Source organism: Poecilia mexicana, unplaced genomic scaffold (assembly GCF_051168715.1).
Source record: "Poecilia mexicana isolate PSO_F unplaced genomic scaffold, ASM5116871v1 scaffold_8, whole genome shotgun sequence".
NCBI lineage: Eukaryota > Metazoa > Chordata > Actinopteri > Cyprinodontiformes > Poeciliidae > Poecilia > Poecilia mexicana.
Window position 1 is genome coordinate 252,501 of NW_028263377.1, and position 26,910 is coordinate 279,410.

General features: G+C 40.4%; 1 protein-coding gene across 6 annotated transcripts in view; it reads right to left on the bottom strand.

The window, feature by feature from the left end:
• Positions 1-69: 69 nt before the first annotated feature.
• LOC106910798 (transient receptor potential cation channel subfamily M member 4-like) overlaps positions 70-26,910 on the bottom strand; it is a 122,155-nt gene continuing 95,314 nt past the window's right edge. For 4 of the 6 annotated variants that reach the window (XM_088007967.1, XM_088007966.1, XM_088007968.1 and 1 more), the window contains 3 exons: positions 13,723-13,795; positions 13,389-13,482; positions 70-1,711 (listed from right to left, as the gene is read on the bottom strand). In XM_088007967.1, coding sequence (XP_087864093.1) covers positions 1,638-1,711; positions 13,389-13,482; positions 13,723-13,795 — 241 coding nt within the window. In that variant the 3' untranslated portion in view covers positions 70-1,637. Of the gene's footprint in view, positions 1,712-12,525; positions 13,042-13,388; positions 13,483-13,722; positions 13,796-26,910 lie in introns of those variants that run through there. The other 2 variants (XM_088007969.1, XM_088007971.1) reach the window with 1 other exon arrangement.

A 26,910-nucleotide genomic window follows, 5' to 3' on the forward strand; every position in this document is an offset into this window, starting at 1 on the left:
TTATTTAGGTACACCAACGCCACTTTATGTTTATGTGACGATTTGTTTTCTGTGTAGTTATTTTTGAGGTTTTTCTGTGTTTTAGTCCCGTTTCCCCTGTGAGTCTCTGTGTCTTCCCTGTTGATTGCACCCAGCTGTGTCCAGTTCCCTGATTACCTTCCCTGTGTATTTAACCCCATCTGTTGTCTCTGTCCCTCGTCGGGTCCTCGTCATATGTCACCGTGTTGTCAGTCTGCGCTCTGGTTTTTGGATTAATCATTAAATCATCATTTACATCATGTCTACCTGGGCCTGCCAGCGTCTTCCTCACCAACAACAATACCACATCATGACAGTTTAAGGATTCAACACCAAAAAACACTAAAATATTTCTCACACAAAGAGCAAAACATTCAGTCTGTTGAAGCAGTATTGTGTTTTTAGGCTTAATGTGTTGTGGTGGTAATAAAGAGTCCCGTTGACTTTGCTGATATCTTGGTTTAATAATAACCGATGGCATACAGAGCAGTAACGCATGGAGACAAACCCCAGTGCCAACATAGACACAATGTAAGAGTAGACCCCGCATTGACTGCTCCGTTGCAGGAAACACGGTGGCCATCTTGGAGCGGTCATCCCTCCTACTTTGCTCAACCAAAACAGCAGAAGATGCCTGAGCACTGAGGGATATTGTTGTTCGCATCAATGGACTATTGATGTGAGGGCTCAACTAGGGTTGCCACCTGTCCCTTAAAAATTGGAATCGTCCCGTATTTGGCTGTTAAATATTGCGTCCTGTATTGAACCGATACGGGACGCGATTTGTTCCGTATTTATATAAATGTCAGACATGCCTATCACACACACAAACACTAAGTTTAACAATAATGACCAAAATAAAACACAGGAAATATTAAGGTCAGCTAAATTCTTGTTGTGGGCATAGACATATATATGTAGACCCCTCATGGGGCGGGTCGGCCCGTTGCTGCGATACGTAACAGCGTCCGCCATATTGAATGTGGAATATGTGCCAGTAAGCTAATGCAAGTAAAGGGACCGAACTTCACAAAGTGCCGTTCTACAAAGTATTTTAAATTAATTCCTGTCATTGACACATTTTTCACACACATTAATATTTTTGGCAATCAAAGAAATGACTAAAGACAGAGTTTCTAACTTTTGATGTGATTATTTAATTGTTTTGGGGCATTTCTGAATAAAGAACACAATGTTTTTATTTGATAGAAATTATTCTTATTTTTATATTGACATTGATAAACAGACACATATTTAGTGTTTTATTAAAGAATATATTTACATAATTCCATAATTTAATGTACATTTAACATTTCAAGACAAGACACAAATAATTTTCCTGTATTTATTTTTTATACGTTATTGAGAAATGACATTTGATTTATAAATCAGTCATTGTCAAACATTAAACTACACATTTTTCTTACTTTTTCCAGAGAATTTACAGAATGTCAACTCTGCTATTGACAGCAAAGAGTGAAAATAATTCCAACAGAGTAAATTATTTTTTATTTCATTACATAAGCTGTATTAATACACTAATACTTCAGATTGAGATATTTAAAAATACACAAAAAGTGAAAGAATAAAAGATTTATTTATTATACTGGGAACACTGGTCACAGGCAGGGCTTCAGTCTGCTGGTCTCACTGGGAGAACTCCATTGACTTCTGAGATGTCCTGGTTCACAGACTACAGCCAAGGATAAAAGAGAAATTATCCAGAAGTGTAATAGAAAATACATATACGTTTCCTTCACATTCAGAAAAAGACAGTTTCAGCATGTTGGGCTCTGACTCGTAGCATCTTTATAGCTAAATACCGACATGATGAAGCTGAGCTGGGAAACAGAGATCGGAGAACAGCAGCTTCAGCTCTGATCCTGGCTGATCTTTCCTCACTAAATCCCCCGGTCTTTAATGAACTTCTCCTCTAACAGTGGTTTTTCATTAGCTCTCATTAGAAAACAGTATGAAAACGTTAGCTGCTACGCTAACAATCAGCGGTTACTTCAGGCTAATTAAGCTACATAGAAAATATCATAGACATAATATAAGGATAGACGCCTCATGGACCGCTCTCGCCTATTGTTGCTGACAAGATTTAGGGCGGCCATCTTGGAGCGGTACTCCACTCCACTCAGCTTTATGTATTTAGCAGCACAATGACGTATCAGCGGATTTAATCGATCATAACACACTTTTTTGTTACTGTAAACCATATTCAAACATCTATCAAAGCTACATTTATAAACAATTGTATTTTTTAAGTATGTTTTTAATACATAGTTCATCATATTTAAATATGCTTAGTGGCTATAACAATAGAATAGGAATGGAATATTCTGATATCGATGTATGAAGAGCATATTACAAAGCACACAGCTGTTCATAATTTATTTAATAAATTATTTAGTAATATCAATATATATTTATATAACTATACAAACACTAATAAATAATGATTAATAATGTATATTATATTGGATACATGTTTATATGTATGCATGTATGTATGTATACATACATATATATATAGATATGTATGTAGCTACGAGTTGTAGCTTCAGAGTGATTCAGCAGCTGAGATTAAGTCCAAAATCCGATGCAAGATTCATCTGTGCTGAGCAGTGAATCTGTCTCTCCTTAAAGATATTTCCCACTTCTTCCTCACATTGTGTCTTTAGGAAACCTTCAAAACAGTTGGCTTCAACAAGAGAAGCAAGAATACAGTTGGGGTGGGTTCTAATAAGGGTTGGGTTCAGAGCTGCCTTTTTCATTCATGCAGCTGATTTGTGTTGTTTTTTCTACTTCATTTTTCTCACAAGCTTGAACATTGTGGATAGGAAACCATGCACTGCCAGGTGGGGCTGTTAGGCTGGGAAGGGTATAAAATCAGATTGTCATGGCTGACGTATGTAACAGCAATATAAGAGGGGAGGGCTCAGCAGTTCGCTTTACTAGTTGGAATGTAAAGGGCATGAGAGGACCAGTGAAACGGGCACAAATTTTTGCCCACCTTAAAAAACTAAAAACAGAAATAGCATTTCTACAGGAAACCCACTTGGTCTCTGCAGACCAAATAAAACTTAAGAAGCCTTGGGTGGGACAAGTTTAGCAAGGTACAGCAATATTAATACATAAAAACATACAATTTACTAAGCAAGTCCATATCAGACCCACAGAGCCGATATGTTATTACTATAACTGGTTATAGTAATACCATATTACTAATATTACCATATTAGTAATATGATATTACTAATATGGTAATTACTATAACTGGTTATAGTAATAACATATAGTATAGTATAACTGGTTCCCAGGGATTTTTCCAGGGGTGGCAGCATGCAGTATCTATCTATCTATTATATAATATGTCTCATTCTCACATTTGGCTTACACAGACCTAACATTAAACTTAATTTACTTGATTTATTTGTTGCAAAATATTGTTTTTAACTTGCATTGTTTCAAAATGAGCTTCATGTAGCACTGAGGATTATATACAATTTCTTAATATAGTATAGTTAATTATTTTTATGTATTTCATACTGCTGCTAATTGATATGTATTACTGGATTGGACTAGTCGGTATGTGATTCATTGTGTCCAGAAAACCATTTTATCCCAATGCAGGACAAGCAGAAATCTGGCACAAAAATATTGGTAACACTTTATTTGAAGGGGGTTGAATAAGACTGTCATGACATTTTTATAAACATGACATAACACCTGTCATGAACATGTTAAGCCTTCATGAATATTTATGACTGTTGTCATAAAGCGTCATTCGGTAAATCATCAGCACAAACATTAGCATTTCACTGCCACTCACTAGTGCACTTACATGCACGCATTAGCATTTTACCTAAAATAAGCTTTTAGCCAATTTATTTACTTATTAGCCATGTTTAGAATACTGATTGGACGGTGTCAATGGGTGACAACATGGTAGTGATACCCCACATTCTACTGATACCATTCATGCTATTATTAGCATTTTGGCTAATTTTACCGTATGCAACATACTGAATGGTACAAGTACAGTTTAGTCCACATGCTTCTGACTCTCCACAGGTTATTGATTACATTGAAGCTTTCTTTAGCATTAATGCTAATTTTTTGCATCAGAACGCTGGATTAAAAATCGATGGGCACACTTTGGCATGCCCCTTAAAATTTCTGCAGGAATTTTCTAGTTTAGAACTACAGTCTTTGTAGTCCAACCAGCAGTTCTCCCTATCTCTGTATTCTGTTGCTATAGTGATGAAACTGCCCTGTGTGTGTCAGACTTATCTATCTTTACGAGACACCCAGTCAGTTTTAATGAAAAAAGCAGTCCGAACAACTGCTTCCCGTTCAGGATCCGTAAGGCCGATCCAAAAACCGTTTGAAGCATATGAGAGGGCTATTTGTCGTCTCATTTAGTACCGCGATTCATATCTGTAGCTCATTCACAGTAATTGCAGTGATGAGAGAAAAATGGTGTGCGCTGAGCTCAGAACTTTTTGCAGAAATGTATGTAAAACACTGGGGAGGAGCGTCAGTTAGTCCTGTCCCATCACTTTGCTCTGAGGCACCCGGACCGAAAACCGTCAGCCCTAGGGAAATTTTGAAAACATTTTACCGGAGCAGGCATTCGTATCAATGTCATGACCGACTTTCATACCGATAGAGCAATTTTTGCACCCATGAGAGCGATTTCAAAATTATTTTGGGGTCAAAATTCCACCCTTTTTCTCACTCTAAAAAAGCGGCAGTTGGTTTCAGTTACACTCTGCGTTTCGGCAGTTGGAAATTTCGCTCGTTTTTCGCTTTTTACGTCGCCATCGTAACTCCGATCCCCAATAAAAATAATAGCTCCAATGCTGGGATTGAGACACACGTTTTGATACCACTTTTGTGGGTGGGCTCGCAGCGGTGCGAGCCGCATTAACAGTAATGGAAGAATAATAAATAAGCTATAAAGAGACATTCTATTGGGTGTAGAACAATAGGTGCCTGCCATGCAATGCATGGAGGCAGTCACTGCTCTCCCTATGCATTGCTATGGCATGCCCCAGTAATACAAAACGTATATATTATAATTATTTTAAATTTAAATATATGTTGAGCATATATATATATATATATATATATATATATATATATATAATACAAACAGGGCAATGCATTTTGATGCTCAATATTACCCATCAGATAACGTTCTCCCTGTTTTACAGTGGGGACCACTATCTGATGGACATATTTCACCCATCAGATAACGTTCCCCATTAGATAACGACCCCCCCGCATCTAGGCACGTAGACAGTTTCAAGTTACAGCAAGAATACATTGCCGTGATGGTTGATTATTTTACTAAATGGCCGGAGGCTTATCCTTCGACATCAAAGTCAGCAGCTGATGTTGCCCAGTGCATTATTAAGTTATTTTATCGCTTTGGGGCTCCAAAGCAAATCCTCACTGATCAAGGGAAGGAATTTGTTAATGAGGTGTGTTGCTAAATAATTTTGAGTGAACTGTATTGGTGTGGGATGCAATAAATTTTTAAGCAAAATGTAGTTATGTTTATTTATTGATCAAAATTATTTATTGTTCATGTAAAGCTTTTAAATTGATTCTTATTTTTTCCCATCAGCTGAACAAAGAGCTATGCAGAACTCTGGGCATTGAGCGGAGCCTTTGTGCTCCGTATCACCCACAAACAAATGGGTTAGTTCAAAAACTAAATGGGACCATTCAAAGGTAATTAAATTGTTGTATCACTTTATTGCTCTTAGTTATTTTTCTTTTTTACTTTAGTGCTGGCTTTTTTATATTCTGTATGAACATTATGTACAGACTGTGTCCTCTTTGGCAATGTGGTTATATGCAGATGTCAGCTATTACATAAAAAAATAGATCAACTACCCTTACAGTCCTCTCCATAAACTGTTGATGCCATTATTTATTTTGAAGTTAAAAATTGTTCATGTTAGCATGATCTTTGTCTCTCCTTCAGTTGCCTGTAGGAGAGGAATCCCTTTTCGCGCTAGTAGCTACTGGATTGGTTCTCATTCAGTTATTTTGCTATCAAATCATAACATTCTGCTTTTCAGATCACTGTGCAAACTTGTCAAAGAGAGGCCGAACACATGGGACAAATATTTGGATGCTGTGATGTTTGGTCTCAGAACCAAAAAACAATCAACAACAAAGTTTTCACCATTCTTTGTCCTATTTGGAACCGAGGCTTGGCTCCCATGTGAGGTTCCAAACAATATTCTGGTGAGACATGACTTCATCGCTCAGTATTATATACTACATTCAGTGTCCTAGATTTAAATAAAATATTTTAGGTCACATTTAGTTTTAACTCTTTAATCAAAATTATTTCTGAATGAAATAAAGTAATAACTGTGGTGTTCTTTCTTTCATAATACAATACACTGTTAATCTAACCAAAGTGTCAACAAAAAAGTAATTATAATATACAGTTTTGTAAAAAATAAAGTAAAAGTTCAGATAATTCACATTCCATGTACGAAGTTCATCCAACATTTTCATTTTATTTGGTTTAAAAACACATGAAATGTTTTTCTGATTATTTTAGTTAGGGATTAAAACCATATCAAAGTTTTTTGTAAATATTTCTCTCCCAGGTATGTTTTCATATCTAACATATCTAATGTTACACAGTGGACACCTTGTAAATGTCTCTGAATCCTTCATATATATGCTTTTGTTTTTTTTTAACTCAGATTGACAGCAAAATTGAAGAGAGTCTAAACGAGGAGTCGGTGTTGGAGTCCATCCAAAAAAGGGATCAGCACAGACCAACTGAAAATATTCCTGGAATCAGAACCCAAAATTCTACATAACTTTAAAAAAACAGAAAAACAGGACTTCACCACCATTCCACCTGTTGTGGATCATTACTCTGCTTCTGAATGTATGGAAGCAGCTATGGATCCTGGTGTGAGAACGCTATCTGGCTGTGCGAAAGTAGAACAATGTATGCTTTTGTACACAGTTTTCAGAAACTAATATGTGCATGTTTATCAGAAGACTTTCAGATGTAAAAGTATAATTCTTTCATGTCTTATTTTACATATTCGGAAAGCCTGGGATGGCACTACAGCAGGTATAATTCTGTCAAAAATAGGTCCTTATAAATTATTTTACTCGGACATATGTCGAACAGCACCAGGAAGGGAACTGGAGAGTGAGGTAAGACATAATTGTCCTAGCTACCCCCCCATGAAATCTTACTTCACTGGATGGATATTATGACAATCAAATGATTCTGCTGGTTAACAAGCAACAATCCATTCATCCAGGTGATCAATGCCTACATGAAGCTTTTGGAGAAAATCCTTAATACATCCTCTGCCGAGAAAGTCATGTGTATTGACTCTTTTGCCATGACTGATGTGTGCCATAAGAAATTTCCACGCTTCAAGGTTTGTAGTTTTAAATGTCTGACAGCAGCCTTGAAAGGTGGCAAGATTCTGATATCAATACTTCTATTCCTTCAGTGGGATCCCACAGACTACAAAACTTTATACGGCATTGTTAATGACAACCATCACTGGTTTGCTGTTGTAAGTGTTTACATATCATTGAATATGCATTTCATCTCCAATCCCTTTGCTTTAATCTAAGTTTATAAAAATTTAAGTTTTTAATCTAAGTTTAAATATGCAATCTAAAGTGTATTGAAACTTTGATTAAATTTTCAATACATGTGACTCCACATCATATGTGTTGAATTTTTCAATTCAAGTACCATACATTCATGTGCCTTTACAGCAGTACAAGGCTGTTAAACTAATCATATCTGCTGTTGTCTTTCAAGATTATATATCCAAAACAGAGAAAATCTCTTCTTCTGGACTCGCTTGGGGAAGGTAGTCAGAAGTTGAGGAAATGCCAAGATATATCAAGGTATGTGTTATATTTTATTTTTATAACAAAACTATATTCTTCTTCTTTTTTTGTTGAGAAAGACGTAATTGTTATATTTTCTTAATTTTATATCAGTGACTCAATATCATATAAGCCAATAACAATACATTTTTCTAATTGCTAAAATCCTATTCACAAGTATTTACTTGTGAATAGGATTTTATGATGTATGCTTATCTTTGTGGGAAGTTGGAAAGGAACGCAATATCAAAATAAGTTTATTTTAAAAACGTATATGTCAAAGTGAGCACACCCTTTTTCATGAACTTAACAGGAGTAAAGCATTTTTTAAAGTAGTTAAGTGCTAATACCTTGATGTCTTTAGAGCTCTTCTGAGGAATCAGGGCATGAATGTGTCAAGATGGGAATGCGCCACACTTCCACATCCCTTGCAACCTGACTCAAATTCCTGTGGCGTGTTTGCCATAAAGGTATTAAAAAATTTACTCTTATATCATCCTGAGATATGTCTTGCATTATGTGTTTGTTGCTTCTATTTCAGTTTGTTGAAAAAGTACTGATGGGACAACAGCCTGTTTTTCCTGCTGGACCCAAGGATGTGGAAATGCTACGTTGGCAGATTGCAGTCATTCTCTTGGAGGCCTCAGGTGATTAACGAAAGTAGCTTTTATAAGAAATATTTTCAAAAAAATCTGTGCTTTAGAGTTTAGCCACACCCAGATGCTGATGCGTTGCTATGGCGATAGCATGGAGGCCAACAGAAAGCTGTTGTCAAGCGTGGAGAGCAGCATGGAGGAGCTTGACATGGCTGCGTTTAAGAATTCCAAAGAACTGATCTCTAAAGTGATTGCTGTGTCCAGCGCCAGTCCATCCGAGACTCTGAAATCAGGCTATAACAGTCTGAGTCTCTACAGGTTTAATTTTAGCAAACAGGAAGAAATGCTGAAGAGTATTGTACACATTTATACACATTGTACAAATGTGTACAAAAGCACACATTTGTACTTCAGTGTATTGACTTCAGTACATACCCAACTTCAGTCTTGACTGTACCAATGTTCACAAAGTGGTCAATTAGTTTCTAAACATTTTCACCCTTACAGATGACTTGACATCTATCTGCTGCATCTGTGGACATGAAGAGGTGGATGACTCCCAAGATAATAAGACCAATATTTGGGTAAACACAGTTACAAATATAGTGTTTTAGAAAATGTTGACACTTTAGGATAAATATTTACAATGAAAAAATCTTACACATACGATTAATAAACATTTAAATAAGATATCAGAGGCACAAGAAAACTGCTATGTGTAGCTCATGGTCTACAGACTGTGCTGGCTAAGGAGTTCCACAATGCTTTTCTGGCAATTTGAGCCCACATTTGTGACTGAACCACACATTAAGACATTCTTTGGGATTGTCGGTTAGTGAGACTGACCTTATGTCAGATGGCACAAAACACAAACATCAACTTCTATGTTTGTTTTAATACAACAACATATATTTAGAGTTAATGGACAGAAGGCAGATGATTCTGAAATATTTTTGGATATGTTGAGCCACAAAGCATTTTTTGACTTGGCACAGAACAATGTTTGTCTGTGTTGAAGCATTATAGATGTATAAGACCTGAAAGTGTATCATAGTAAGCACTTAAATAGACTGTGATGTTGTGCATTTATTGAATCTCTTTTGCTTGAATAAAACAGTAAACAGATGACTCAGTTCTAGTGATTCACCCCGTTATTATATATCAATTCAAAAAAGTTTTAGATTTACAAATAAGAATAGCAACCCTGGTGGAAGAGCAAAACCAAGGTATCCTACAGTGTAGGGGTATAATAGCAACTTAAGAATGACACTGTCATTTTAATTGTATTCGAAATCTGTATCCATTAATACTATAATTACAATAGAATTTAAGATTATTAAATACTCTTAATCTGCCATATATGTCCCAAGAATGATAGTTATAAACTGTTACGTGTTAAAATTTGTAAATATTATGTGAAAAATTGTACCTCAAACTTGATATATGCTGTCTACATGACACATGAAATATTACAGTGAATCTAAACTTTTGTGCTCTGCAGATATCCTGTGATGTGTGCGCGAGGTGGTTTCACCATGATTGGCGACAACAATGGTCAAAAAAGACATGTTTTTATGGAATTGTCATGGTGAATGTGAGGTTCTTGACCAACATGCAGAACACAACCACAGGAGAACAGAAATAAGATAAATTGTGTTTATTTTGAAACAGTAATAGGGAATGGGAGTAAGGATCTGAGCTCAGGAAAGAGCTCACAGGCTTGACTGCACACTGAGAAGATGACAGAGAGATGGTTAGTTTGAGGTTACAGGAAAATTGAAACCTGCAAGGTGAGAGGAACTGATCTTACTAGGGTGCAGGTAGGTTTCACTGGGAAGGAGGAATACTGTGGGTTTCAGGTATTGTACCCTTGTGGGTGTATTAGTGAGTCTTTCCAGGTTCACTGGAGTGCTCTTGAAAGAACAGAGGCAGATTGATGATGGCTGCGGTGGAGGGTGGACAGGTAAGCTTAGGCTGGGAGAGTTCCAGAAGAGCGAAGCAACTGATGGGTGAAATGTGGCCATCAGATACCGTTCCCCCACTGTAAAACAGGGGGAACGCTATCTGATGGGTGAAATATGTCCATCAGATAGTGTTCCCCCACTGTAAAAAAGGGGGAACACTATCTGATGGGTGATTTTAACATAGGGGGAACGCTATCTGATGGGTGAAATATGTCCATCAGATACCGTTTCCCCACTGTAAAACAAGGGGAATGCTATCTGATGGGTGATTTTAACATAAGGGGAACGCTATCTGATCGGTGAAATGTGGCCATCAGATACCGTTCCCCCACTGTAAAACAGGGGGAACGCTATCTGATGGGTGAAATATGTCCATCAGATACCGTTTCCCCACTGTAAAACAAGGGGAACGCTATCTGATGGGTGAAATATGTCCATCAGATACCGTTTCCCCACTGTAAAACAAGGGGAACACTATCTGATGGGTGATTTTAACATAGGTGGAACGCTATCTGATGGGTAAACTGTGGCCATCAGATACCGTTTCCCCACTGTAAAACAAGGGGAACGCTATCTGATGGGTGAAATATGTCCATCAGATAGTGTTCCCCCACTGTAAAACAGGGGGAACGCTATCTGATGGGTAATATTGAGCATCAAAATGCATTGCCCTGTTTTTATTAAATATATATATATATGCTCAACATATATTTAAATTTAAAATAATTATAATATATACGTTTTGTATTATTATTATTACTCTTCTTTTTCTTATATTATTATTAGTTTCCCGCAAAACGTGAAGAAAGTGTAACAACTTTGCCGAAACATGTTGTTTGAGCTTTCACGGTGTCCGTAGTTCCTCAGACAAGCGCGCCGAACAAGCGCGTGCTTTCTCAGTGCTCGTCACGAGCACGCGCGTATTTTGCCGCCTGGGCGGTGCGGAGCGGCAAGAAAACTCAGGGGGAACCGTATCTGGTGGGGAAACGCGGATTGACGTAACACCGGTACTCCGCAGTAGGCGTCAGGTTACATTATGTTGCATTCAATGTTGTCGGAAAAAATAGTTTCATGCGCTTAATGTCCGATTTGCCGTAACAATTTATTGAATTCATAGTCGCCAGCTGGGGTGGCAAGGCTCTCGTTTGGGGTGGTAACTGCCACCCCAGTAGATCCGCCCCTGCGTCGGAGGATGAGAGAAAGAGATGTGACCAGGGAAAGATTGATGAAGAGTTCAGATTAGCTGCGGCTGCCCTTTAGGAAGGAGTGGAAATGTTCATGAAGAGGGAGCGTTTCATCAGGCAGGAGGGCAGGTGTGTGTGTGAGTGAGTCCGGGAAGGGGAAGCCAACACTAAGCTAGCAGGCAGTCAGAAAAATACTGTGATAACACAGGAATGATGACGGCCCGTGGAATTAATAATGGACACTTTCTGAGATATTTTAGTAATAAGAATAATCGTGAATTTCAATAGAAAACGTAATAAGAAAGGGAAAATGATTAGAACAGTTAGAAGACAGCTATTGATACCATTTAAAAATGACTTGACACATCTTCAATAAATACTATCTGGAGGAGTTGTAGCCAAAATGTGGAAATGTTCAATATTGGAAATGATTGCAAGAATGTTAGAGTTGTGTAGTTAAAATTTGCTGTTAGTAATTACTTCAAGTGAACTTAATGCACTACACCTCTGTTAAAGTATCCATGCTTTACGTTAAATTATTCTGTATATGTACATATAATGGTAAACTTATCAGTAAATTGGTTTTCACGTAGTTAAGAATAAATCATATATTTTATATAATTTGCTTGTACTGGTGGGATTTGTAATCGGGGAAAAAAAAGTGCCAGGCGAAATGTCTGAGTGGCCAGTAAAAAAAATCTTCCACCAGTCACTGTGGCTGGTGGAGAAAATTTTTAATTTGCACCCCTGGAGTATACACAAGAAAACTGTCAAGAAACACGTTTTACATAAAAGTAGTTTCCAGCATGTAGAGGAAATTTTTTAGTGAAGCAATAATGAATTCAGACAACCCAGAGATGGTCCCTTTTTATTTCATATGACCATGAATATTTAAATTTATTTTTACATTGCAATCTTTGGTAGCATAACTAATTATAGCTGCTCTTCAATGACCAAAGACCAGTGCATAATTTAGCTCTGAAAACAAATTAAAAAAAAGTAAGAGTTAGATTGCATGCTGGCCTTTCCATTAAGCAGCAGAAAATATAGACTATATATAGAAAATCTAGATACATCATGCAACAAAACATGTCAGGATAGGAAACTATAGATTTTGCAACATAAATGTCCTGAGTGCTCTGTCTTTGACAAAGTAAACATTCACTGATCCATGACTTTGGGTTGCAAAAAAAGCCCCATGATTAGTGTTTAAGCAGATAGTTATGTTTAGCCAGAACTGGGGCTAGGGTTAATCAAGAGATTGTTGTGTTCAGCAGTGGTCCACAGAATTAAAATGCCCATGATACAAAAGTAATTCTGCATTAGCATGTGACCCTGAAGTTCAGGTTGAAGACAGCTGGGTAACATCTATAACAAAATGAAAGACATTAAAAATAATAAATAGGTAAAACTTTCAAGACATATATCACATCGTGCTGGGAAAAAGAAAAAAACAAAACAAACTAAAAGCATCCACAAAGTAAAGTTAAAGCAATTTTAGTAAGATGTTTTTCTAGCTACCTTCAAAAAGTAAAAAAAAAAAAAAAAAGCTCTGGAGCATAATATATGCTTGATTGACAAAGCTTGAATGCCCCGTTTATGATAAAATGTACAGAATTTTCCCATTTACTGATTATTATATACTGTAATTGTCATAAAAAAACTGGATTTAGTGCGTAAAAAATTAATTGGATGTCCAACAAATTTGGAATTACCTTTGTGGAGTGGAGGAGGCCGATTAGTTGTGACCACATTACTTTGACGCATAGCTTCAGTCATCCAGGAGAGGGCGCTGCAGCAGTAATCCAGCTGAGAGAGAGATGGATTAATACTGAAAAGGCAGAAATGACAGCTACACAGAAAACATACAGCATAACATATGTAGACATGGGCTGTTTAGCCTTTACCAATATGAATATACAAATACAAGCTAAAAACAGACAGGGAATAGCACACTGTCTGTATGGTCTTTCAATTATATCGTGTGATCAAGAAACTGGTAACTTGTGGAGGACATAAAAAGTATGTCTTCTTTAAGGTATTGCTGACCTGCGTCTCAAGTAGACGCAGCCTTCGGTCGTGGTCTCGGATTTCTGCCATCTGCTTCAGAACACTGTCCACCCTGCACAAACATGCATAAATATAAATTTGCTATATCAACTTTGACGGTGTAAACAGTCAAAGTTGATACAATGAAATATACTTTCATTGTATACAATGAAAGCATATTATTTTACACTTCTACTCTGTGCATACTAAACATGATGTTTGCCTTAATTTTTGCTCTGTACTCAAAAAAAGTTAAGCAGGAAAACCTTCAGGACAAACATTATGGCGATTAGGGAGGTGATTAAAATCTTACTGTCAGATTCAGTAGTCAATACTTTTATTTCAATGGTAGTCCAAAAAAGCTGGAAATTTCAGTTGGGTTTGTTTTGTTTTGATTTTAACACAAAAAGCTCTGCGGGCTTCTGAAAATACATTTTAATATTTTCAAGTAACTTATCTGCCATTAGATAGAGAGCACCTGTATCTAAAATAAAAGATGTGAATATCAGCTTTCAAGACAAGCAAAAGCTATTTTGCTTAAATTTTTCATGTTTGTGTTTGATGGTTATTCACACAGAAAGCAAAGATAATATTTTTATGGGAAATAGGGGTAGGAAGCTGTGTGCCAATAAGGATTTTCCCACATGAAACAGGCACGGAGAATGAAAGAAATATGCTCCAGTGTGTTCTCAATAGACAGGTAAGACCTCAGTACAATAAATTAATTTGTAAAAACTTTAGATATATCAAGTGGAGGACTTTGAAAAAAAAAAAAAAAGTATATATATATATATGGCCTCAGAGAGGAACTGGAGAAGGCCTGGAAGGTGAAGACCACAGTGGTGCCCAGTGTTGTGGTACTCGAAATTGGTCTTGGTCTCGGGACCGGTCTTAAGACCATTTATTGATGGTCTCGGTCTCGTCTCGGACTCGACCGCATTTGGTCTCGGTCTTGTCTCGGTCTCGGAGGACTCGGCATTTTATTTCAAGACCAGTCAAGACCGCAACTGTGAAAATACCACTAAACGTGCAGCATACTGTCCAGTTTATTTGTTAACATCTTTGTTTTCAGTGGATGCGAAATGCACCGATTAAAATCCAAGCAACTACGTGTTTCTCCCCCCCCTCTCCCCTCCCCACCTTTCACTCGCACGCGGCGCTCTGAGACATGCGCAGTGGTTTTCTCTCAGCGGCAGAAAATGTTTGTCTAATTGTCAGTAATGGAATATTGCTGCAAAAATCATAAGAAATCCGATGACCACAGCTAACTCAGCAGCGCTTCGCCTTCACAGACGGTGGAGACAACGTCCAACTTTTTTCGACACTTAGAAAAGTAGCTCAAAGAAGGTAAGATCCGTTGACGTGATGTTAGCAAAGCTAGCTGTATAGACACACATAAGCATTGTGATGAAAAAAAGTTGTCACTCACTGCGCTTAATTATTGTGCGGAGACGTTGACTGACTTGTCGCATATATGGGACAACGGCGCTGTGTCCAAAAGTCTGCAATATAGTGATGTGACATTCAGGAACAGTCGATTCATCTGCTCGTCTCTGTACTTATTAGATAGGACTGGAGTGTCGCTGAGAGCCGTTGTTCTATCAGATAGCCATACGCTGTCAGAATAACATACATGCAGTGAGTACCATGCCTGCGCATGCGCATTAAGAAGTCCGACCGTCAGAGGAGTTGTCAGTTCACCATACGCAGCAACTTATGACGAAAATAAGTCATTAAATTGTTTTCAATGATAACTATATAGATATACATGTGTTGTCATGGTTTCAAAGTGTATTTAAAGGAGGTCTGGCTGCTGCTGGAGTCAACTACAACACACGCCCGTGTAAAACTCACTTAACCGCTAAGTCAGGATGCCATACAACTGTTAATAACAAAGTGTATGGCGATCTACGTCATGATTCTGTGTTGCCGATTAAATGAAATCTTATGGTAATGACGTGTCTGACAGATATTGCCGGTGTTCTATCAGATTACCATACGCTGTCAGGATAGCATACATGCAGTGAGTACCATGCCAGCGCATGCGCATTAAGTCCGACCGTCAGTGGAGTTGTCAGTATACGCAACAAGTTATGACGAAAATAAGTCATTAAATTGTTTATAATATGACATAATATGATAACTAGATAGATATTCATGCGTTGTTGTGGTTTCAAAGTGTATTTAAAGCAGGTCTGGCTGCAGCTGGATGCCATACAACTGTTAATAACTGTTAATAATGATCTACGTCATGATTCTTTGTTGCTTTTTAAATAAAATCATATGGTAATGACAGCGTATGCATGTCTGAGCTAAGCGTACGACTATCTGACAACGTATGCTGATCTGACAGAACACCGTGAGTTCGTGCTAAGCGTTTGACAATCTGACCTGACAGAACACCCGTTCTTTGTTCTTGTAATGCTCTGTGTACACTGCATCATTATTTAATTGAATTATGTACGTTGATATTTAAATTAACAAATAACTAAAACACAAGAACGAAAGAGCACGCAGAGCATGCACATTGCTCTTTGATTGTTTTTGTTCAAAGTGGCAGCTGTAATGTCTGCCATGGTGTCAGACTACCTGGCTTCATGTACTGGGATAGAGAGTGAAAACAGTCACGATGAGCGCCTTCTGTTTGGTTACTTCTTGCTTGTTGCTCCTTGGTTAGTGTTCGTAGTTGAGCGTTATTTACCATCAGGGCATTGCCTCAATTGCTATGTTTAATGGTGCAACAGTGGTGGTTTCTTACATGAGCAATATGGGCAAATGTCCAGGGTGTTATGTTTTTAGGGATGGCACGAGACCATCACACATTTTAGCACAGAAATGGAATATTTAATATTGGTAAAATGTATTAAGTATTTAATATCTAGGTGTTTTTATAGGAATATGGATCTTTCAGATTATTTTGAGAAGCAATTTCGATCATATTTTACATTTCATTGTGTCATGGACCGCGGGCTGCTGGTCTTGGTCTTGACTCGGTCTCGACTTCCCTCGGTCTTGGTCTTGACTTGGTCTCGGACCCTAAAAGTCTTGGTCTTGTCTCGGTCTCGATACACTCTGGTGTTGATCTTGTCTTGGTCTCGGGTTAGGTGGTCTAGAACACAACACTGGTGGTGCCTGTGGTCATTGGGGCTCTCGGGGCAGTCACCCCCAAACTGGAGCAGTGGCTAAAACAGATCCCAGGAACAACATCAGACATCTCAGTCTAGAAATGTGCAGTTCTAGGCACAGCCAAGATACTGGAGGAGAAACCTCAAGCTCCCAGGCCTCTGGTAGAGGACCCGAGCTCAGAGGATGAAAGAGACCACTCATGGAGGGTGAGAAGGGAATTTGTTTTTTTAATATATTGTTAAGAAAATAAATTTAAAATATGCTGGTTTTAAAACTTAGCAACATGTCTTGATTGAAATAGCCTAAATATAGTTTTTGGACTAATCTTTATGTTACCTGTAGTTACAGCAGATTGTTTGCTAAGATCTTTTGAACTGCCCTTTGTCTGTGTGGGAAAACAATCAGGAGAAGTTCCAGCTTTCACACTGATCTGTGAAAAGCCTTAAAACCGCATGAGTTCAGGCCAGTGGAGGAGAAGCTCTACTTTCTTTAGGTAAAGGTGACAACTGATGTTTGATCTTGAAAACAAATTGTAGGGAGTTTCTAGCTTTTAAGAGGGTCGAGATAGCTCCTGCTTGGATGAGCAAAGATACGCCTTATTTAAATTAATTAAAGAGAAGAATACGCCTTTACTATAAAAGTTTGTGCACGTGAGGAACAAACCAGATTTGCTTTTGCAACTCTCCAAAGACGTCTTTGCCTTTGTTTGTTTCTTTCTTTCTTTCTTTCTTTCTTTCTTTCTTTCTTTCTTTCTTTCTTTCTTTCTTTCTTTCTTTCTTTTACTTCCATAATTTTTAGTTTGTATTAGGCACATTTTTTTGTTATTGTGACTCATTTTTTTGTTATTGTGACTCTTATTTTGAAAAGCTAGAGTCAGTGTTGTGTTCAAGACCACCTAACCCGAGACCAAGACAAGACCAAGACCAGAGTGTATTGAGACCGAGACAAGACCAAGACTTTTAGGGTCTGAGACCAAGTCAAGACCAAGACCGAGGAAAGTCGAGATCGAGTCAAGACCAAGACCAGCTACATGACACAATAAAATGTAAAATGTGATCAAAATTGCTTCTCAAAATAATCTGAAAGATCCATATTCCCATAAAAACACCTAGATAGTAAATACTTAATACATTTGACCAATATTAAATATTCCATTTCTGTGCTAAAATGTGTGATGGTCTCGTGCCATCCCTAAAAACATAACACCCTGGACATTTGCCCATATTGCTCATATAAGAAACCACCACTGTTGCACCATTAAACATAGCAATTGAGGCAATGCCCTCATGGTAAATAACGCTCAACTACGAACACTGACCAAGGAGCAACAAGCAAGAAGTAACCAAACAGAAGGCGCTCATCGTGACTGTTTTCACTCTCTATCCCAGTACATGAAGCCAGGTAGTCTGACACCATGGCACACATTAGAGCTGCCACTTTGAACAGAAACAATCAAAGAGCAATGTGCATGCTCTGCGTGCTCTTTCGTTCATGTGTTTTAGTTATTTGTTAATTTAAATATCAACATACATAATTAAATTAAATAATGATGCAGTGTACACAGAGCATTACAAGAACAAAGAACGGGTGTTCTGTCAGGTCAGATCGTCATACACTTAGCACAAACTCACGGAGTTCTGTCAGATCAGCATACGTTGTCAGATAGTCGTACGCTTAGCTCAGACATGCATACGCTGTCATTACCATATGATTTTATTTAAAAAGCAACATAGTATCATGACATAGATCATTATTAACAGTTGTATGACATCCAGCTGCAGCCAGACCTGCTTTAAACACACTTTGAAACCACGACAATGCATGTATATCTATCTAGTTATCATATTATGTCATATTATAAACAATTTAATGACTTATTTTTGTCATAACTTGTTGTGTACACTGACAACTCCACTGACGGTCGGACTTAATGCGCATGCGCTGGCATGGTACTCACTGCATATATACAGGTGCTGGTCATAAAATTAGAATATTGTGATAAAGTTAATTATTTTCCATAATGTCATGATAAAAATTAAATTGTCATATATTTTAGATTCATTGCACACCAACTGAAATATTTCAGGTCTTTTATTGTTTTAATTTTGATGATTTTGGCAAACAGCTCATGAAAACCCAAAATCCCTGTCTCAAAAAATTAGAATATTATGAAAAGGTTCTCTGAACGAGCAATAAAAATAATCATCTGAATCAACAAAGTAACTCTAAACACCTGAAAAAGATTCCTGAGGCCTTTCAAAACTCCCAGCCTGGTTTGTTACTCAAAACCGCAGTCATGGGTCAGATTGCTGACCTGACTGCTGTCCAGAAGGCCATCACTGACATCCTCAAGCAAGAGGGTGAGAAACAGAAAGAAATTTCTGAACGAATCGGCTGTTTGCAGAGTGTTATATCAAGGCACCTCAGTGGGAAGTCAGTAGGAAGGAAAAAGTGTGGCAGAAAACGCTACACAACGAGAAGAGGTGACGGGACCCTGAGGAAGATTGTGGAGAAGGGCCGATTCCAGAGCTTGGGGGAAGCAGTGGACTGAGTCTGGAGTAGAAACATCCAGAGCCACTGTGCACAGGCGTGTGCAGGAAATGGGCTACAGGTGCCGCATTCCCCAGGTCAAAGGTCAAGCCACTTTTGAACCAGAAACAGCGGCAGAAGCGCCTGACCTGGGCTACAGAGAAGCAGCACTTTGGACCACTGTTGTTCAGTGGTCCAAAGTACTTTTTTCGGATGAAAGCAAACTTTGCATGTCATTCGGAAATCAAAGTGCCAGACTCTGGAGGAAGACTGGGGAGAAGGAAATGTCAAAATGCCAGAAGTCCAGTGTCAAGTACCCACAGTCAGTGATGGTCTGGGTGCCATGTCAGCTGCTGGTGTTGGTCCACTGGGTTTTATCAAGGGCAGGATCAATGCAGCAGCTATCAGAAGATTTTGGAGCACTTCATGCTTCCATCTGCTGAAAAGTTTTATGGAGATGAAAATTTAATTTGGTCTGGAATCGGCCCTTCTCCACAATCTTCCTCAGGGTCCGGTCACCTCTTCTCGTTGTGTAGCGTTTTCTGCCACACTTTTTCCTTCCTACTGACTTCCCACTGAGGTGCCTTGATATAACACTCTGCAAACAGCCGATTCGTTCAGTAATTTCTTTCTGTTTCTCACCCTCTTGCTTGAGGATGTCAGTGATGGCCTTCTGGACAGCAGTCAGGTCAGCAGTCTGACCCATGACTGCGGTTTTGAGTAATGAACCAGGCTGGGAGTTTTTAAAGGCCTCAGGAATCTTTTTCAGGTGTTTAGAGTTACTTTGTTGATTCAGATGATTATTTTTATTGCTCGTTCAGAGAACCTTTTCATAATATTCTAATTTTTTGAGACAGGGATTTTGGGTTTTCATGAGCTGTTTGCCAAAATCATCAAAATTAAAACAATAAAAGACCTGAAATATTTCAGTTGGTGTGCAATGAATCTAAAATATATGACAATTTAATTTTTATCATGACATTATGGAAAATAATTAACTTTATCACAATATTCTAATTTTATGACCAGCACCTGTACATGCATATATGCTATCCTGACAGCGTATGGCTATCTGATAGAATACCGGCAATATCTGTCAGACACGTCATTACCATAAGATTTCATTTAATCAGCAACACAGAATCATGACGTAGATCGTCATACACTTTGTTATTAACAGTTGTATGGCATCCTGACTTAGCGGTTAAGTGAGTTTTACACGGGCGTGTGTTGTAGCTGACTCCAGCAGCAGCCAGACCTGCTTTAAATACACTTTGAAACCATGACAACACATGTATATATATATAGTTATCATTGAAAACAATTTAATGACTTATTTTCGTCATAACGTGCTGCGTATGGTGAACTGACAACCCCTCTGACGGTCGGACTTCTTAATGCGCATGCGCAGGCATGGTACTCACTGCATGTTTGCTATTCTGACAGCGTATGGCTATCTGATAGAACAAAGGCTCTCAGCGACACTCCAGTCCTATCTAATAAGTAAAGAGACGAGCAGATGAATCGACTGTTCCTGAATGTCACATCACTATATTGCAGACTTTTGGACACAGCGCCGTTGTCCCATATATGCGACAAGTCAGTCAACATCTCCGCACAATAATTCAGCGCAGTGAGTGACAACTTTTTTTCATCACAATGCTTATGTGTGTCTATACAGCTAGCTTTGCTAACATCACGTCAACAGATCTTACCTTCTTTGAGCTACTTTTCTAAGTGACCAAAAAAGTTAGACGTTGTCTCCACCGTCTGTGAAGGCAAAGCGCTGCTGAGTTAGCTGTGGCCATCGGATTTCTTATGATTTTTGCAGCAATATTCCATTACTGACGATTAGATAAACACTTTCTGCCGCTGAGAGAAAACCACTGCGCATGTCTCAGAGCGCCGCGTGCGATTGAAAGATGGGAAGGGTAGCGGGAGGGGGAGGAACACAGTTGCTTGGATTTTAATCGTTGTGTTTTGCATCCACTGAAAACAAAGATGTTAACAAATAAACTGGACAGTATGCTGCACGTTTAGTGGTATTTTCAGAGTTGTGGTCTCGACTTGTCTTGAAATAAAATGCCGAATCCTCAGCGCCCGAGACCGAGACAAGACCGAGACCAAATGCGGTCGAGTCCGAGACGAGACCGAGACCATCAATAAATGGTCTTAAGACCGGTCTCGAGACCAAGACCAATTTTGAGTACCACAACACTGGCTAGAGTAGGAAGTGCAATCCAGAATGTTTGCTGGGCACCAAAAGAAAGAAGCACATGATGTAAAGCCATATTAGCAAGTGGTTCCAATTAATTTAAGTTTAAGAATTCTTTTCTGTTTTCGCTCTCATTTCTACCTCACAAGAACGGTCAGCCAGCGAGGCATGTTTATATGTCATGTATGTCATGTATATCATTGTATTTGTGATTTGTGACACTGTCTCATTTATATTTGTTGTATATTTAGTTTGACGGTGGTGGTGTTGTGGCAACAAAAGTTACAAGAAGAGTTCATTAAAGCTGACTAAACACCAGCAGTTACGAGCTCTTTATTGACTCCAAGAGGTGGAAGTGATTCCACCTCTTGGAATCACTTCCAAGAGGTACCTATTTGTCTCAGGTAAATGAATGTCTGTTTTAGTGTGTATGAAGTGTCTGTGTTGTCAATGTGATTTTATACTTTTAAATGTAAGAATAAACTCTGAAAATGTATGACGTGGAGCGTTGACTGTCATCTCTGTGTGGCTTTTGTTCCACGCATGGAATCATTGAATCTGGGAGCACAAGAGAATATAATGAAAAAAAAAAAATTCCCCTCTCACCCTTCGCGGGTGGTCTCTTTCATCCTCTGAGCTCGGGTCCTCTACCAGAGGCCTGGGAGCTTGAGGGTTCTGCGCAGTATCTTGGCTGTGCCTAGAACTGCACATTTCTGGACTGAGACGTCTGATGTTGTTCCTGGGATCTGTTTGAGCCACTGCTCCAGTTTGGGGGTGACTGCCCCGAGGGCCCCGATGACCACAGGCACCACTGTGGTCTTCACCTTCCAGGCCTTCTCCAGTTCCTCTCTGAGGCCCTGGTATTTCTCCAGTTTCTCATGCTCCTTTTTCCTGATGTTTTCCTTGGTATTGCTACATCCACCACAACGGCTTTCCTCTGTTCTTTATCCACCACCACAATGTCCGGGTGGTTCGCCATTACCATCTTGTCTGTCTGGATCTGGAAGTCCCACAGGATCTTAGCTCGGTCATTCTCCACCACCTTTGGGGGTGTCCCCCATTTTGACCTCGGGGCTTCCAGTCCATATTCTGCACAGATGTTCCTGTACACTATGCCCGCCACTTGGTTATGTCGTTCCATGTACGCTTTCCCTGCCAGCATCTTGCACCCTGCTGTTATGTGCTGGACTGTCTCAGAGGCCTCCTTGCACAACCTACACCTTGGGTCTTGTCTGGTGTGGTAGATCTGAGCCTCTATTGCTCTGGTGTTTAGGGCCTGTTCCTGGGCGGCCAGGATGGGCGGCCAGGATGAGAGCCTCTGTGCTGTCCTTGAGTCCAGCTTTCTCCAGCCATTGGTAGGATTTCCTGATATCAGCCACTTCAGTTATTTGTCGGTGGTACATCCCATGTAGGGGCTTGTCCTCCCATGATGGTTCCTCCAGCACCTTGTCCTCTGTTCCCCATTGCCTGAGACATTCGCTGAGGCTTTGTCCTTGATGTATTTATGGATCTTGGATGTTTCATCCTGGACAGTGGCTCTCACACTCACTAGTCCTCTGCCTCCTTCCTTACGGCTCGTGTACAGTCTCAGGGTGCTGGATTTGGGGTGGAACCCTCCATGCATGGTTAGTAGCTTCCAAGTCTTAACATCCGTGGCCTTCATCTCTTCCATTGGCCAGCTAATTATTCCGGCAGGGTATCTGATTACTGGCAAGGCTGTTTATTGCACGGATCTTGTTCTTGCCATTGAGCTGGCTTCTCAGGACTTGCTTTATTCGTTGGAGGTATTTGGCTGTGGCTCCTTTCCTTGTGACCTCATAAGGTTGCCATTTGCTTGCTGTATTCCCAGGTACTTGTAGCTGTGCTCTATGTCTGCTATTGTTCCTTCTGGGAGTGAGACCCCTTCTGTGTGGACGACCTTCCCTCTCTTTGTAACCATCCGGCCACACTTCTCTAGTCCGAATGACATCCCAATGTCAGTGCTGTAGATCCTGGTGGTGTGGATCAGTGAGTCGATGTCTCGCTCGCTCTTGGCGTACAGCTTGATGTCATCCATGTAGAGGAGGTGACTGATTGTGGCCCCTTTTGTAAGTCGGTATCCGTAGCCAGTCTTGTTGATGATTTGGCTGAGGGGGTTCAGGCCTATGCAGAACAGCAGTGGGGACAGAGCATCTCCTTGGTATATGCCACATTTGATGGACACTTGTGCAAGTGGTTTGCAGTTGGCTTCAACGGTGGTTTTCCACAGCCCCATCGAGTTTGCAATGAAGGCTCTTAGAGTCCTATTGATGTTGTACATCTCTAAGCATTCAATGATCCAGGTGTGTGGCATTGAGTCATAGGCTTTCTTGTAATCAATCCAAGCGGTGCACAGGTTGGTGTGTCGGGTTTTGCAGTCTCGGGCGACTGTGTGGTCTACAAGGAGTTGGTGTTTGGCTCCTCTACTATTTATGCCGATGCCCTTCTGTGCCGTGCTCACAGCCTCCTTAGTCTTAGCCTCCTATCTTAGCCGCTATGATGCCTGACATGAGCTTCCATGTTGTAGAGAGACAGGTTATCGGCCGATAGTTGGATCCTGAGTTTCCTGTGCCCGCTGCAGTTCTGCCCCCCGAGTTTGCTGATGAGCCCGCTGCTCCAGAGTCTCCGCCCTCTGAGCCTCCAGAGTCTCCGCCCCCTGAGCCTCCAGCCGGCCCCCAAAGGATCCTGGAGACTCCCCCCACGGCTTAAGTTCTGGGTCCTGCTCCGCCTCCAGTGTCGCCGCCCACCGCGGCTCCTGCTCCGCCTCCAGCGTCGCCGCCCACCGGACTGTTTGCTGCAGGTCCTGCCCTGACCGCTTTTCTGTGTTTGGTGTTTTCTGTTTGGACTGAGTTTTTGTTATTTGGACTCTTGCCCTCCATCCGTCGCCCCTCCGCCCACCCTGATGGGTTGTTTTTTGGGGCGTCTGGTAGCTGCCCTTGAGGGGAGGGTACTGTCAGGATTGGAAGTTTTCTGTTTATTTTTTAGTAGTTTCCATGTTTATTTGTTATCCTGTTTCCCTGTGAGTCTGTCTCTGCGTTTCCACGTTGATTGTTCCCAGGTGTGTCTCGTTCCCTTGTTTACCTCCCTTGTATTTAAACCCACCTGTCCACCTGTCTTTGTCTCTTGTCGGGTCCTTGTCTAACGTCTGTTTCTGTACCCTGTGCTGCCAGTGAGTTTTGGATTTTGAGTTGTTCTCCTGGTTCGTCATGAAATCATAATTCTCATCATGACTACCTGGTTTCACCGGCGTCTCCCTCACCACTCACAACCACACAACATGACAAGTGTATAAAAATGGTGATGTTAAGAATACAGAGAGATTTTTTGTTGAGACTTTGGAAGATTTTTGAGTATTGAACTGATGAAACTGTAATGAGGAATCCGTGGTAGTGTAATAAATCTCCGGCTCGTCTATAGCCTAGCAGCAAGTGCGTAATTTCTTTTACTTAAATATTTAATAGTATAGCCACCTTTCAATTCTCCAATACTATCCAATGTGAAAGTCGCCGCTTTGACCCAGGTTTACCGAGGTGACCTTTTGCCCAAGAAACAAACAGCTGGTCACTTTTCCTCCACCTTTTGGTGTCCATGAAGACGCTCCTGCTACACTGAGGAAAAAGGTGGGGGGCTAAAAGACACCAAGTCTATTGCCAAACATGACCCCAACACCTTAGACAAAAATACAGGATTAGGAATTAAGGTCACCCTTCTACTTCCTGCAGAGACTTTGGTACAGGCTGGGTTCACTGAAAAAACATGAAGCTCACTCACCTGCTTCGTAAGAGCCAGTAAAAGCGCTGTCTTCAGGGTAACAAATCTCAAAGCCACCTGTCCCAGGGGCTCAAATGGAGCATCCATCAGAGCATCCAGAACCAGGGCAAGGTCCCATGATGGGGCCAGGGACTTTGAGACAGGAAGCCGACGACAAACTCCCTTCATAAACTAGCAAACCAAGGGGTGCTGTCCCACAGTTTTCCCACCAAAACCAACATGGCAAGCTGAGATTACTGCCAACTACACTTTTATGGTGGAAAAGCTTTGTCCCTATCCAGCAGGTCTTGCAGGAAAATCAAAATGGTAACTACAGAGCACTGAATGGGTACTTCCTGTGCATCTGCACACCATTTTTCAAATATGGCCCATTTGCAGTCATACAGAGACCTGGTGATGGGGGACCTCGCACTCTGGATTGTCTCAATAACATTGTGTGGGAGACCTACAGAGTGTAAATTGAACCACTCTCAGGCCAGGCCCATAGTGCCAGCCATTCTGGGTGGAGGACTGTCCTCCCCCACCTGAGACAACAGATCCCACCGCAGCGATAGAGGCCATGGTTCTCTCTGGAGAAGCTGGATTATCTCTGCCAACTAGTGTTTCGATGGCTAGTGAGGCGCAATGAGAATCGTTGACAAGCCTTCGGCTCGAACTCTGGCTATCGTTGGCAGATTGAGGGCTACAGGAAGGAATGCATACAGGAGAGCTCGGGGCCACTGGTGGTAGAGAGCATCCACCCCCAAAGGTGCTTCCCGGTCGTGAAGGGAGAAAAACAGGACACTGTGTGTTTTCCCAAGACGCAAACAGGTCTACTGAAGCCTTATTTGGCATAACACAGCCAAATCATCCTGACTACCTCGTGGTGAAGTCTCCATTCTCCATTCTCAATTCCTCTGGAGAGAAGGTCTGCTGCCCGGTTTAACACTCCTGGGACATAAGTGGCCCATTGTGACAGAAAATGATTGCTGCTCCAAGTGACCAGCTTGTGGTCCAGCTTATGAAGACATTGGGATCTTAGACCCCCTTGTCGGTTTATGTATGCCACCACAATTGTGTTGTCTGTCCGGACAAATACGTGATGACCCTTTAGAAAAAGGAGGAAATGTTTCAGTGTCAGGAGAACAGCCAGCAGTTCCAGATAATTTACATGGAACACACGCATGTGTCTGTCACATGTCCCATTTACTGATTTCCCTTCGAAGATCCCCCCACCCCCAGCCTGACGGGGAGGCATCTTTGGTCACCACTTTTCTGCTCTGTATAGTTCCCATAGGAACACCCTGAGTTAGGAAGTGTACGTAGAGCTGCTCTGCTCTACGTACACAGGGACGTAGAGCTTCTCGGCAGGTGGCTGAGACCCTCACTCTGTGTGGGGGAGGGAAGGTGTAAGCCCACCATCTGAGAAGCCACCCAACGTGGGACTCCCCTCATAATGAAGGCGGCCCAGTGGGACAACGTCCAAAACTGAGGCCATTAGACCCAGTAATTGTCTGCACAGATGAGGAGACAGAATTTCCCCTGTGAAA